Below are 14651 nucleotides of genomic sequence, written 5' to 3' on the forward strand. Positions count from 1 at the left end.
GCAAAAAACTTGTTGGGCCACAGTTGATTATTGATTATCATCCAGAAAGCAATGCCTCTGAATCCTTCCCCCATCTTATCCCCACACCTAAACCCACAAAGGCCCAATGATCTGATGACTCCAAAAAGAGAGTCTTGGCCATAGTGGAATTGGTAAAATACAGTTCTTGCCCACAAGGAGCCTGCAATCTAGTACTTCAATTCAAACAATATTTCTCTCTCTTTCCATAAGCACCGTGAGAAACAGGCATAGTTGTTAACCCGACTTTACAGAGGAAGAGACTGAGGTGCCAGGGGATCACTGGCTTGCCCAGGATCACTCTTGGTGAGAGCAAGAGTCAAGACCCACAGATAGGTAAAAGCTGCTGCTGCAGTATAAACACAGATGTACGGCTTCAGAAGGTAGGCATTCTAGTTGGGGGAACAGGATAACAAATGTCCCAGATGACGTAGCATTTGAACTGGGCCTTGGAAGATGGGCAGGGTTTTGATAGCAAGTTGTTAAGTCGTTTTTTTTGGCCAGAGAGCTGATGCCCTTCACAGAGCTGTGGGTGACAGGGCAGAAAGGGCGCCCACGATCAGATTAGAGATGGTTTAACACCAGCTTCCGCAGTAGGTAATATCTCATCCTTAAAACACCCTGAAAAGCCTCCCTTTTGGGAGGAGTGGAGGGTGGGGAAGGATCACCCAGGAAAGAGAGATCATACTGTCTTCAGACCAGAGGGATTCTTTGTTCTGGGTAATATGACAAACACTGAGGCAATACAAAGACCTATTCAGCAAGCCATTTTCTTTCTGCCCACTCGCTAAAATAAAAACCTCATTTTCCCTTGATTACTTATGTTAATAAGATATCTGAGCACAGTATCAATCAAGGAGTAGGAGAGACTGGGAAAGATTAACCATCTGAAATTGGGGTGAATGTGGGTTTTCTTCAATGCTCTCCAGGTCGAAAGATTAAACCATTCCTGATCTATTCAGGAAAAGCCATTTTAATGGCTTAATTCCTACTTAGACCTCACTATGCTCTAAGTTCCTCAAAAAAAAAGCTTATAAAAATTACAATCAGGAGAAATATATGTGATTTCTCAAAACTGCACACATTATTTGGGTGAGTACAAGGCTTAAAAGCCACGCAATCTAGTAATGTTATTTCATCATCTGTAAAAATTAAAAATTAAGAAAAGCAAAAATCCCCCCAAAGGACAGTTAGTCTGTTAATTCTGCAAGAGAACTTCCTGAGTGCTCAGACTGAACCCAGACAAGATGCTATCATTGGTAAGAATTCTCAGAGCAGACGCCTTTCCTTCTTCCCCCAGCCTGTTCAGGTGTGCTGAAAGCCTGTGAGGGAGTTAATTTGTAAAATAACAAAGGAATCTTTCCAGTTAAGATTTAAAGACCTATCCAGGCATTTTGCAAGAGACTCATGATGAACCTCTGACCTACCCAAAAAGTCCTACGAGGAGACGCACTCATTGGCCATCAGCCTTGGATACTACCTTGAGGTAAAAGGATTTCAGAGTTAAGTTAAAGCTACTTACCAGTGTGAAGCCTGTCTACTAGATCCTGACCTAAAACTCCAGGGAAACTGAACAGCTGTATTTTCTTAAAGGCACAGAAGTGCTACTGTTCCTTGAGTTTTTACCACAGTCATAACGTCTCTCCATATGCCATATTACTTAACAACCTCAATAATCCTACAAGGTATTGTCTGTCTTGAAAAGGAACTAAGGTTTGACAGAGTAATGTGTCCAAAGCAAGAGCTAGTGAGTGGTCTACCCACTGACCCCATTCCAAACCACTTACCTGCTCTCTTCTGCCCCCCTCCCAACCAGGCACCAAATACCAAATGTGTGCTATTCCGCAAGCCCACACTGCTGGGGAGCCCCTCTACATACATAGGGGAGGGAGCCACAGCTCTTCTCCTGGTTCTTGGGCCCTCACCACGTCAGCAAAACCTACCTGCTTCCAAGAACTACCCAGAAATTTGAGAGGTCTCCTAGTCCAGGGAAGCTCCCTAATTTGCTTTCCCTTCTGATTTACTACCTCATTACTGACATGTCCATGAGGGGGGCACAAGGTCACCAAATTCCCAGACCTTCACTCTTGCATCCTCATCTGGTTTAATCAGCACTATGCTATATCCTTAGACTTTGACCCACCTCCCTTCAACCACTGTTCTTTTTTTTTTTTTTTTTAAATTTGTTTACTTTTTGAGAGAGAGAATCTGAAGTGGGGCTCCATGCTGACAGCAGAGAATCCAACTTGAGGCTTGAACTTGTGAACCACGAGGTCATGACCTGAGCCAAAGTTGGGCGTAACCAACTCAGCCACCCAGGAGCCTCAACCCCTAGTTTTAAAAGAGAAAACAGCAGGGGTGCCTGGGTGGCTCAGTCACTTGGGCGTCCAACTTCAGCTCAGGTCATGATCTCGCAGTTCATGGGTTTGAGCCTGGCACTGGGCGCTGTGCTGACAGCGTGGAACCTGGAGCCTGCTTCGGATTCTGTGTCTCCCTCTTTCTGCCCCTCTCCCTCTCACACACACACACACACTCTCTCTCTCTCTCTCTCAAAAATAAACATTTAAAAATAAATAAATGAATGAAAGAATGAATAAAAGAAAACTGCAGACACAGAAATAGCAGTGAATGTAGTTAAGAATTTGTCAATTTTCTCTGTTCAAAGAACCAGCTTTTAATTTCATTGATCATTTTTCATCTTTTTAGTTTCTAATTCATTTATTTCTGCTCTGATCTTTATTATTCCCTTCCTTCTACTAATTTGGGGCTTTGTTTGCTCTTTTCCTAGGTTTCTTAGGTGTAAAGTTACATTACACTGAGATTTTCCTTCTTTCTTGAAGTAGGCCTGTATCGCTATTAACTTCACTCTAAGAACTGCTTTTGCTGCATCCCACAGATTTTGGTATGTCATATTTCTGTTTTAATTTTTCTCTCGGTACTTTTAAATTTCTCCTTTGATTTTCTTCAGTGACCCATTGGTTGGTCAGTAGCATGTTGTTTAATATGCTCGCCTTTGTGGGTTTTCCTGTTTTCTTCTTCTTTTTTTTTAAAAGAAATGTTTTTCTAGTTTAAAATTTTTGAGGGGTGGGGGAAGGGCTGAGAGAGAGGGAGACAGAGGATCCTAAGTGACTGACAACAGAGAGCCCAGTGTGGAGCTTGAGCTCATGAACCGAGAGAATATGACCTGAGCTGAAGTCAGATATTTAACTGACTGATACCCAGGCACCCCTGACCCCGTTTTCTACATGTAATTAATTTCTAGTTTCATACTACCATGGTTGGAAAAGATGCCTGATATGATTTCAACCTTACTGAATTTATTGAGATTTGTTTGTGACCCAACATGCAATCCTACAGAATGTTCCATGCACACCTGAGAAGAATGTGTATTCTGCTTTTAGATGGAGTGTTCTGTCCATATCCATTAAGTCTATCTAGTCTAATGTGTCATTTAAAGCTGATGTTTACTGATTTTTTTGTCTATCTGTTGATGAAAGTAGGATATTAAAATCCCCTACTATTATTGTATCTTTCAATTTCTCCCTTTAGGTCTGTTAATATTTGTGTTATATATTTTGGTGCTTTAATGTTGGATGCATATATGTTTATAAATGTTATATCTTGTTGCTGGATTGACCCCTTTATCATTATGTAATGAATGCCCTTTTAGTAGTCTGTGGTTTTTTTTGTTTTTTTTTTTTGATTTTTATTTACTTTTGATAGAACACAAGTCAGGGAAGGAGAGAGAGAGAGAGAGAGAGAAAGAGAGAAGGAGAGAGGGAGAGAGGGAGGGAGGGAGGGAGAGAGGGAGAGAAAGGGGGAGACACAGAATCGCAAGCAGGCTCCAGGCTCTGAGATGTCAGCACAGAGCCCGATGCGGGGCTCAAACCCACAAACCGTGAGATCATGACCAGAGCAGAAGCCAGACACTTAACCGACTAAGCCACCCTGGCGCCCAGTCTGTGTTTTAAAGTCTATTTTGTCTAATATGAATATAGCTACTTCAGTATTCTTTCCATTTCCACTTGTACAGAATATTTTTTTCCATCCCTTCACTTTCAGTCTGTGACTAGGAAAAAAAAGAGGGCTCAAAATTAAGAAATGGAAGAGAAGTTACAAGTAATACCACAGAAATACAAAGGACCATAAGAGACTACGGTGAACAATTATAAGCGAACAAACTAGACAACCTAGAAGAAATGGAGAAATTCTTAGAAACATACAATCTTTCAAGACTGAATTATGAAGAAATATGAGATCTGAAGAGACTGATTACTAGCAAGGAGATTGAAACAGTAATTAAAAACTTCCCAACAAAGTTCAGGACCAGATGGCTTCCCTACCAAATTCCACCAAACATTAATTTAATACCTACACTCAAAGTCTTGGAGGAAAAGCCTTCAAACACATTTTATGAGGCCAGCATTATCCTTATACCAAAACCAGACCAGGGCACTATTAAAAAAAAAAAAATTACAGGCCAATATTCTTGATGAACACAGATGCAAAAATCCGCAACAAAATATTAGCACACAAAATCTAAATGATTGGAAAGGATCATACATGATGATCAAGTGGGATTTATTCCACAGATTCAAGGATAGTTCAACATCTGTAGATTAATATGATACATTATCAACAAGATGACATAAAAAATCATATGATCATCTCAATAAATGCAGAAAAAGCATTTGACAAAATTCAACATCCATTTATGATGAATATAACCACTCTCAACAAAGTGGATATAGAAGGAACATACCTCAACATAACAAAGGCCATCATGGCAATCCTACAGCTAATACCATACTCAATGGTGAAAAATTGACAGCTCTTCATCTAAGAACAGGATGCCTATTCTCACCACTTTTGTTAAACATAATATCGGAAGTCCTAGCCATGGCAATTGGGCCAAAGAAATAAAAGCATCCAAATCAGAAAGGAAAAAGTAAAATCTGTTACTATTTGCAGATGATACATGAATTCAGTAAAATCACAGGATACAAAATCAATGTATAGAAATCTGTGGCATCTCTATACACTAACAATGAAAATTCATAAAGAGAAACTAAGAAACAATTCCGTTTACAATTACCTTAAAAAGAATAAAATATCTAGGAATAAATTTAACCAAGGAGGTGAAAACTATTAGACACTGATAAAACAAACTGAAGAACACACAAAGAAATGGAAAGATAATCTGTGCTCATGAATTAAAAGAATATTGTTAAAATGTCCATACCACCTAAAGCAATCTACACACACATTCAGTGAAATACCCATCAAAATTCCAATGGTTCACTTTACAGAACAGGAACAAATAATATTAAGATTTATATGGAATCACAAAAGATACTCAAAAGCCAAAACAATCTTAAAAAAGAAGAACAAGGCTGGAGATACCACACTCCCTCATTTCAAACTATGTCACAAAGCTATAGTAAACAAAGTAATGTGGTATTGGTATAAACAAAGACACAGATCAATGGAATAGAATTCAAAGTCCAGAAATAAGCCCACATAAATATGGAAAATTAATATACAACAAATGAGCCAAGAACATACAACAGAGAAAGGACAGTCTCTTCAATAACTGGTATTGGGAAAACTGGACAACCACATGCAAAAGTATGAAACTGGACCACTATCTTACACCATTTACAAAAATTACCTCCAAATGGATTAAAGACTTGAATGGAAGACCTGAAACCATAAAATTTCTGGAAGAAAACATAGGTGGTAATCTCCTTGACATCAGTCTTAGTGATGTCTCTGTGGATCTGACTCCAAAAACAAGGGACACAAAAAGAAAAATAAATAAGTGGGACTATACCAAACTGAAAAGTTTCTGCACAGCAAAGGAAATTATCATCAAAATGAAAAGGCAACCTACTGAATGGAGAACATATCTGCACACCATATACCTGATAAAGGGTTAATATCCAAAATTTATAAAGAACTCCTACAACTCAACACCACCAACCAAAAAAACAACTTAATTAAACAATGGGCAGAAGATCTGAACAGACATTTCCTCAGAGGCATACAGATGGCACACAAGACATACAACAGCCACGTGAAAAGATGCTCAAGATCACTAACAGGGAAAAGCAAATCAAAATCACAATGAGGTATCACCTTGTACCCGTTAGAATGGATATTATCAAAGAAACAAGAAATGACAAACGTTGGCGAGGGTGTGGAGAAAGAGAAACCCTTGTATACTGTTGGTGGGATTGTAAATTGGTACAACCACTGTGGAAAATACTATGTGATTCCTCAAAAAATTAAGAATAGAACTATCATATGACCCAGCTATTCCACTTCGGAATATTTATCAGAAGAAAATGGAAACACCAATTCAAAAAGATATGTGTACCCCCTACATTCACTGCAGCATTATTCACAATAATCAAGATATGGAAACAACCTAAATGTCCATTGACAGATGAATGGATAAAGATGTGGTGTATTTATACAATGGGATACTAGTCAGAAAGAAAGAAAGAAAGAAAGAAAGAAAGAAAGAAAGAAAGAAAGAAAAGAAAGAAAGAAAAAGAAAGAAAAAGAAATCTTGCCATTTGGACAGCTAAGCAAAATAAGTCAGATGGAGAAAGACAAATACCAGGTGATTTCACTGATATGTGGAATCTAACAAAACAAAATAAAGCAAAAACAAAATCATAGATACAGATAACAGACTAGGCATCAGAGGGGAAGGGGGTTGAGGGTTGGGCAAAATGGGTGAAAGGGCAACTGTATGGTTATTAATGGTAACTAGGCTTGTGGGATCACTTTGCAGTGTATACAGATATTAAATTATGAAGCTGTACACCTAAAGTTTAGGTAACAACAACAACAACAATAATAATAAATAGCAGTGAGGCATTTATGCCCTAGGATACTGAACCAAGGAAAAGCTGACCCAGGGAGTTAGGCCCCATTCCATAGCTAGTTAATATAGTGACAAGGGGAAACTCAATTATCCCCTGCTGGGCCTCAGTTTCTGAAGACATAAAAGAGTTAATAACAAGTAACTTGCACTCTAGAGAAAACCAAGCTGACTTACTTAGGACTGTTTCAATTTGGTGTTTGGCAGTTTGTTTCTTCTTTACCTCCCTTCCCACCTGGTCCGATGGGAGTGGTCGGATATTGTGAACAAATTCATAGAGTTCGTGTGCATGTGGCAGGACTATTTTTTTTTTTTAAGGCAGGTTAAATAAATAACATCCCTCCCTCTCTGCACCCACTTTCGTCCTTCCCTCTGATTCTACATCCTAAGCCCAAAAATTAGGTGGCCACAGATGAAATGAGCTCAAGACAGGTCAAACAAGCCGCTTCCAGTTGCCATCACAGGGGAAAGTGCGTGGCCGGGGAAAGAAACCGGAGCCGGGGCGGAAGGCGGGGGGGATGGCGCCAGGGGCTCCATCGCTGGACCAACTTCCCCAGGAGCCACTGGACCCGCGTCCCCTCAGGGAACGGGACGCACTACCCGCCGCACCGCCCGCCACCCTCCCCGTAGCCTCGCGGCCCTCCTCGCCCCCCCCACAGCCCTCCCGGGTCGTGGGCGTCCCCTCACCTGCGCGGGACACAGCAGCAGCAGGAGGAGGCCGAGGGCTGGGCCGCGCGCGGTCATGCTGCCTTGGTGCGGTGCTGCGGCCATCGGCGAGACTCGACTTGACTCGGCTCGGCTCGGCGCGCGGGGCTGGCTCAGGATCCCGAGCCGGCGGAGGGCGGGGACGCGTGACGGCGGCAGGGAGCCAGCGCTCGTCAGGAAAGAGGAAGGCGTCGTTGGCCCCTCCTCCTTCTGGGTGGTGCCCCTGGAGGGACGCCCAGGATCCGTTCTGGGCGGGGCGAGGTCGACCCAGGGGGGGCGGGGCAGGGGGCAGGGCCCAGCCTTGGAGGGGCGGGGCCGAACTGGGCCGCTGGGCCGGACTGTGCCACGGGCACCAGGCGGGGCGGCCTCCGGGTTACCAGCTTAGCTTTTCATGGTTCTAAGGTTCTGGGGGTACGATATAGGGTAGGGATCCCAGACCAGGGCAGCCGAACTTCTGGAATCTGGCCTGGGAGGATATTTCCGAAAGCGTGTGGTTTTGATGTTTTAACTTTCCCCCGTTTTTGTCTTTCCTGAGCTGGGGACCGTGGGCGAGGAGGTTTTAGCAAATGGGAGCGTTTGGAGACTGTTTTCCCAATTCCGATCCCACTCCTCAGCGGAATATGTATTTATTTCGGCCCCGATTAGCAATCCGAGCAAATTCTCCGCCACGGACTCAGCACCCAAAAAGGAATCCGCGCCTGGGCTTCCGCGACATATGGGGCGGTGCCGCGCGGTGGCCTGACGGTGTTGTGATCCCGGAGCGCGAGGGGCGGAGCGCGGCGGTGGGCGAGGCTCCTGAGCTAACCAATCTCCGCTTTGTGGCCTCTCAGCCCGCTTTCGGAAAAGCGCTAGAACTGCACCACCTGCTGGCAGAGTCTCGTGGCTTTGGACCCGTGAGCGGGAGAAGACTCCCCACCCTGCCCTCAAGGTTGACCCAGAGGTGGCACCAGGTCCATTTTTAATTTCTAGATGAAGTCAAGTAACACAAAGAAGCGTCTTCATTTTTGAGCCTTGCTCTTGCAAAAATATAATGTATATTATATGCATTTCTAGTAACATTTCCCCTCAGATTTCAATTATTGAGACTGCTCCAAAGCATCAGTCATTACCACCTTGAAGTTAAGGAAATGAAAGTAAGGATCTCTTTTCCTAAAGTGGAAGCCAGTTTACAATGAAAAGACTAAATATCCATCTGTAGCAATGATCAAACCCAGTCCTAGGTAGGACCATGATGCAGGTGATATTCCCGGCGCACTTTACAAAACGTCTACTTTGGTTACAGTCTTGCCTGCCCACCCCCTCAGTCCTGGGATATCAGCTTCCCGGGTGGCTGGACATTGAAACTATAGGGATTTCTTCTAAACCTCAGTCCTAGATTTTACACAAGGGCTACCTGGCCCTCTTCCAACCGTGTGCTTTTCTGTCCTTAATGATTCATTTGAGATAAAATAGAATGCGTTAGTTGTGGAGGGACTCGAACTGTTGTCACCAAACCAGCAGTATCAGCATCACCTGGGAACGTGTTAGGCAAATTGGAGGTTCCAACCTAGACCCACTCACTAAATCAGAAACTCGGGATGAGCCAGCTCTCTGAATTTTTTTTTTTTTATGTTTTTATTTATTTTTGAGACAAAAGGAGACACAGCATGAGCAGGGGAGGAGCAGAGAGAGAGGGAGACACAGAATCTGAAGCAGGCTCTAGGCTCTGTGCTGTCAATACAGAGCCCCAGGCAGGGCTCAAACTCACAGACAGTGAAATCATGACCTGAGCTGACGTCAGGCGCCTAAACCGACGCCACCCAGGCGCCCCAGCTCTTTGAGTTTTAATAAGCCTTCCCGGTGATTCCGATGAACACTCAAATTCTAAACTTACTGCTGTAATGGATTCCTTGGATCCTGGTGGATTAGTTACCCTTACAATTTTAGCAAAGTCCTAATGGAAAAAAGAAAAAAAGCCTTTACTAAATAATTAACTTGAGTGAAAGAAATATGAAACATTTCTGGGACAGGGAGAAAATTTGATGCCCCACTAATTATGTCCACTATTCACCAAAAAGATAACAAAAAGACCTTTAGCCATTCTTTCCTGGTTCTTTTGTAGTACTTCAATACCCAAAAGCCTAGGAAACATTTTGTAAATATTGTAAGTAAACTATCATATTTCTAAGAGAAATGTGGCTTTTTGCTAATGACAAAGTAATTCATGCATATAGTAGAAACTGAAAATACACGAAAGTTCAGAGACAGAAAAAAAATTATTTATAATTCCATCATTGTCAGTAATCTGTTACACTGTCATGTATTTTTTCTTTCCATGAAAATTGTTTTAACATGGTTGAGATCCTAAGAGAAACTTTTTGTTAGTTTGTTTAAGCAATATTTAATATCAGTATCATTATAAACACCATTAAACATTGCATAATAATAAAGGAGAAAGTGAGAGGGAAAATGAAATGATTAGACATACATCTTTATAAATATGCAGAAACATCTTTGGAAAACCATGTATTCAAAAGCATATATGTGAATATATTTTAAAACAAGTGGGATATACTGTACCCCGTTTGAAGCTTGCTTTTTTTTTTTTTTTGCATTTAGCAATATGCTTTTCCACCTAACCACTTTTACTACCTCTATAGGATTTCATTATGTGTATGTAACATTTCTGAAGTCAGAGTGATGGAAGCCAGTCTCAGAGAAGTACCTAAGTCAGGAAAATATAGTTCACCAACCAAAAATATTTCAAAATAACTTAAGTCTCAAGCCACATTTCTGGTATATATGAAGGGTTTGTATGGTTCCAGTGATACTGAAAAAATTCGCCTTTTTTCTTCCATATGCCTCCTCACATTCCTAAGCCTGTCTGGATTCCACAAAGCTTTGTATCTTTCTGTGTTCTCTGCTTTACTCACAATAACCGTATCATAAATGTCTAAAAGCTATGGAACATTTACTTTAGGGAGGCAGATGGGAAAGTTGACCCAAGACAAAATTCTCTTTACCTAGCAGATGGAAGGGGAAGTCTAGAAATACTCATGTTAATAGTTTTGATCCATTACATAATTTATTTAATCAATATCCTTTTGGACAGTTGGTGTGTCACTTTGGTTACTGAAAACAATAATGCAGTGAACATCCTGTGCCTAAATCCTTGCAATCGTATGCATATGTTGGAAAAACATATTGTTGGCTCAACGGAAATGTGCATTTTAATTTTCAGTCTTGCTAAACTGCGCTCCAAAGAGATTGCAATTTACTCCTTTGCTAACGACATATAGAAGTGCCTGATTCCCACCTCCTTGGCAACAGTTATCTTTCCCATTCTGATAGGTGAAAAATGGCATCTGTGATTTTACTTATTTCTTATTTTTAAAAATCGTGATACTTTAATTTGCATTTTATTAATTATAGGAGAGATTATAATTGTAAAAGAGATTAATTATAAGTGAGATTAAGAATCTTCATACATTTATAAATGATTTTGTTTTTTTCCTGTGTTTTTTATTTTGTATTATTTTCTTTTTCATATGGACTCGTAAAGCTGTCCATTTATTAAGAAAATTAACCTATTTATCTAGCATATATGTCGCAGATACTTTACTAATTTATGAGTTTGTGGGATTATAAAAAATTATTCCATATTTTCCCCCAAAGTTTAATGATTCCATGGAAATCATGATCTGGAATTATTTTGCTGTAAGGAGTGACATAAGGATACAGTTCCCTTCCTTCCCACAAAGCTGAGATAATCATAGGGACACCTGCTCTTGTGAAAGTTATTGGTTTTTTGGGTTGCCCAATCTAATGACCACCCTTTCCTGTCATCACACTTGACCTCTTAGTGTATTTCGACACAGATGATCACACTGTCCTCCATAAAACATGTTCTTTAACCCTCTCATCAGTTACCTCATTGACTAAGCATTGACTATACCTCATCTTCTAGACTAGGGATGTGCTTTGAGTAGTATATTCGTGTTAATAAAATTTTATTACAAGAAAATACCTTTGAATCCTTCTAATATAGAAGCATTTTTTTCCCCCTGCTGACTTAAAAACTTCAAAACAGGCCATGATATAAGTGGGCAAAGAAAAAAGAATGCCTAGCTACGGCACAGATTTTGAGCTTGCCTGGTCAACATTTCACAGGAAATGAAGACAGAGCTGGGTCTTTGGGGTAGTAGGATGTAACTGACTTCACCTGGTGATATCTGAGCCCATTGATAATGGACCCAGGCCTTCTTCGCTTACTTTTTTTTTTTTTTTTTTTTTTTTTTCACTTTTTCCCCTGGATTAGCTTAGGCTGCCATAACAAAATACCTTAGACTGGGTGGGTTAAACAACAGGAATTTATATCTTATGGCTCTGAAGACTGAGAAGTAGATCAACGTGCTGACCAGTTAGGTTTCTGGTGGGGACCCAGTTCCTGGCTTCTAGACAGCTGCTTGCTCTTTCTTTCTTTCTTTCTTTCTAGTTTATTTATTTATTTATTTATTTATTTATTTTTCAACGTTTTTTATTTATTTTTTGGGACGAGAGAGACAGAGCATGAACGGGGGAGGGGCAGAGAGAGAGGGAGACACAGAATCGGAAACAGGCTCCAGGCTCCGAGCCATCAGCCCAGAGCCTGACGGGGGCTCGAACTCACAGACCGCGAGATCGTGACCTGGCTGAAGTCGGACGCTTAACCGACTGCGCCACCCAGGCGCCCCTCTAGTTTATTTATTTTGAGAGAGAGAGAGAGAGAGAGAGAGAGAGCTAGCTAGCTCATGTGCCAGCCGGGGAAAGGCAGAGAGAGAGGAAGGGAGAGAGAGAATCTCAAGCAGGCTCTGTGCTGTCAGCTTGGAGCCCCACTCTGGACTCAGTCCCACCAACCATGAGATCATGACCTGAGCAGAAACCAAGAGTTGGATACTTAACTGACTGAGCCACCCAGGCGCTCATAGACAGCTGCCTTCTGACTGAGTGCTCACAGAGGTCTTTCCTAGGTAGGTACATGTGTGTGGAGAGAGAGAAATCTCTTCCTCTTTGTATAAAGGCAATAGCCCTCTTGGATTAAGGCCACACCCTTATGAGCACATTTAGCCTAATAATTACCTTCTAAAAGCCCTATCTCTAACTATGTTTACATTGGGGGTTAAGACTTCAATGTGGGAATCTGGGGTCATCATTCAGTCCATAGTACCCCTCCTTTTGCTCAGGGCTGCATTATGACTTTTGTGGGCCCTAAGCACCTTTGTTTTTGGGTACCCCTTCCTCCTTCCAAAACAACCATTTAAAGTTACATTTTACAACTGCCTTGGTATAAAGACAAATATAATACAAGCTGGCTTCATGATTACATATTCATTATGATTGCATTCTTATTTTTCTTCTAGTTAAAAGAAATATAAATTACAACATTTGTGTGTGAACTTAAAAGTATACAGAGGCCCTAGGCACTCTGTCTACTGTGCCTGATGGAGAAGCTGGTCCCGTGTTTGCTACTAATGTTATAGAATGCCCTGTAGCATTCACAGACATTGTAAGTTTTACTGATGGATTGCCGAAAAGAAAAGAAAAGAAAAGAAAAGAAAAGAAAAGAAAAGAAAAGAAAAGAAAAGAAAAGAACGTCCAGGACCAGCAGCTAGAGCTGGCCCTAAAAGAAGCACCTGTAGATAGTAAGAGGTCACCTAGCTGAACACAGGGAGAGGGAGCCGATGACCTCCTCATACCCCTCTCCTGTCAGGCTATGCTTTGCCATATTCTACTGATTATACAGACCAGTCCTGATACAGTGCAGGAAAACTACATAAGCACAAGAATACTAGAAGGGAAGCATAGGAGGCCTTCTTGGGGGCTAGTTACCCCAGGTCTGTGTAGCCACCACCCAGAGGAAGGCTACAGAACATTTTTAGCACAGCAGAGGCTTTCTTAGGCTGCTTCCCAGTCAATATCATCACCCTTCTCCAACCAAGAGATAGCCACAATTCTGACTTCTGTCACCATGAATTGGTTTTGCCTGTCCTTAAACCTCAAGTAAAGGGAATCATACTCTGCCTGGCTTCTTTCACTCAACATTGTCGGTTGTGTGGGTATGAGACTCATCCACATTGTTCAGAGCAGTAATTCATCCTTTTGATTGCTGAGTAGTATTCTATGGTATAAAAATACCATGCCAATATTTGGGTTATTTCCAGTTTAAGTTGTTATCAATGAACTTACTATGAACATTCTGGCACACGTCTTTTTGTTGGAAATATGCGCTCAGTTCTTTTGGATTCCGTAATAGACTTTTAAAACCCCATACTTAAGCAAGCTGAATTTTACAGACATCCTCATTTAAAAGAGCTGACAGCTATAACTCATGACTTTGGTGCCAGCGGTTTTAACTGACTCATAAGTGGGGCATTGTTCGTCAGACTTAGGGTAAAACGTTCTCTCTAGTAAGGATACGAGTCGGTGATCAATCTAGCCCTGGGTTGTGACTTCCATGCAGAGAAGATGCTACCAACATGGGGATAACTTGAAATTTATCTGTCAGTGTCTCACACTGGCATTCCCTGCTCTGTAGGATTCAGTCACATGACACAGTTAATTTCCTTTGCCTGGATGTTTGGGGTCTAATCTTTCCCCAAATAGCAAGTCCAACTCCTATACGTTGGAGACTTCCTTTCTATGGCTTTTCTTAAAAGTTCAACTGTGGGAAGTGGGAGTTATAGCAGCATTTCCCTTGTGAAAAATCAGTGGGTGAGGGGCTCCTGGGTGACTCGGTCAGTCAAGCCTCTGACTCTTGATATCAGCTCAGGTCATGATCTCATGGTTCATGGGACCAAGCCCTGACTTGGGCTCTGTGCTGACAGCGTGGAGTCTGCTTGGGATTCTCTCACCCTCTCTCTCTTTCTCTGTCCCTCCCGTGCTCCTGCTTTCTCTCTCTCTCTCTCTCTCTCTCTCAAAATAAATAAACACTAAAATAAACATAAAAATCAGAGGGTGAATTCCTAGTGAAGGGAGGGGAGAAGACAACAGAGAGAGAAGGAGGAAGACTTTCTGTTGA

At 41.6% G+C, this 14651-nt stretch overlaps 1 protein-coding gene across 2 annotated transcripts in view; it reads right to left on the reverse strand.

The window, feature by feature from the left end:
• The window catches only part of NPC1 (NPC intracellular cholesterol transporter 1), a 59715-nt gene extending 51885 nt beyond the window's left edge, over positions 1 to 7830 (reverse strand). Inside the window, exon 1 of one of the 2 annotated variants that reach the window (XM_060613452.3) lies at positions 7598 to 7830. In XM_060613452.3, coding sequence (XP_060469435.1) covers positions 7598 to 7681 — 84 coding nt within the window. In that variant the 5' untranslated portion in view covers positions 7682 to 7830. The remainder of the gene's footprint in view (positions 1 to 7597) is intronic. The other variant, XM_060613451.3, reaches the window with a different exon arrangement.
• Between the last annotated feature and the right edge of the window lie 6821 nt (positions 7831 to 14651).

The sequence above is a fragment of the Panthera onca genome, chromosome D3 (genome assembly GCF_046562875.1).
Source record: "Panthera onca isolate mPanOnc1 chromosome D3, mPanOnc1 haplotype 2, whole genome shotgun sequence".
NCBI classification, from domain to species: Eukaryota; Metazoa; Chordata; class Mammalia; order Carnivora; family Felidae; genus Panthera; species Panthera onca.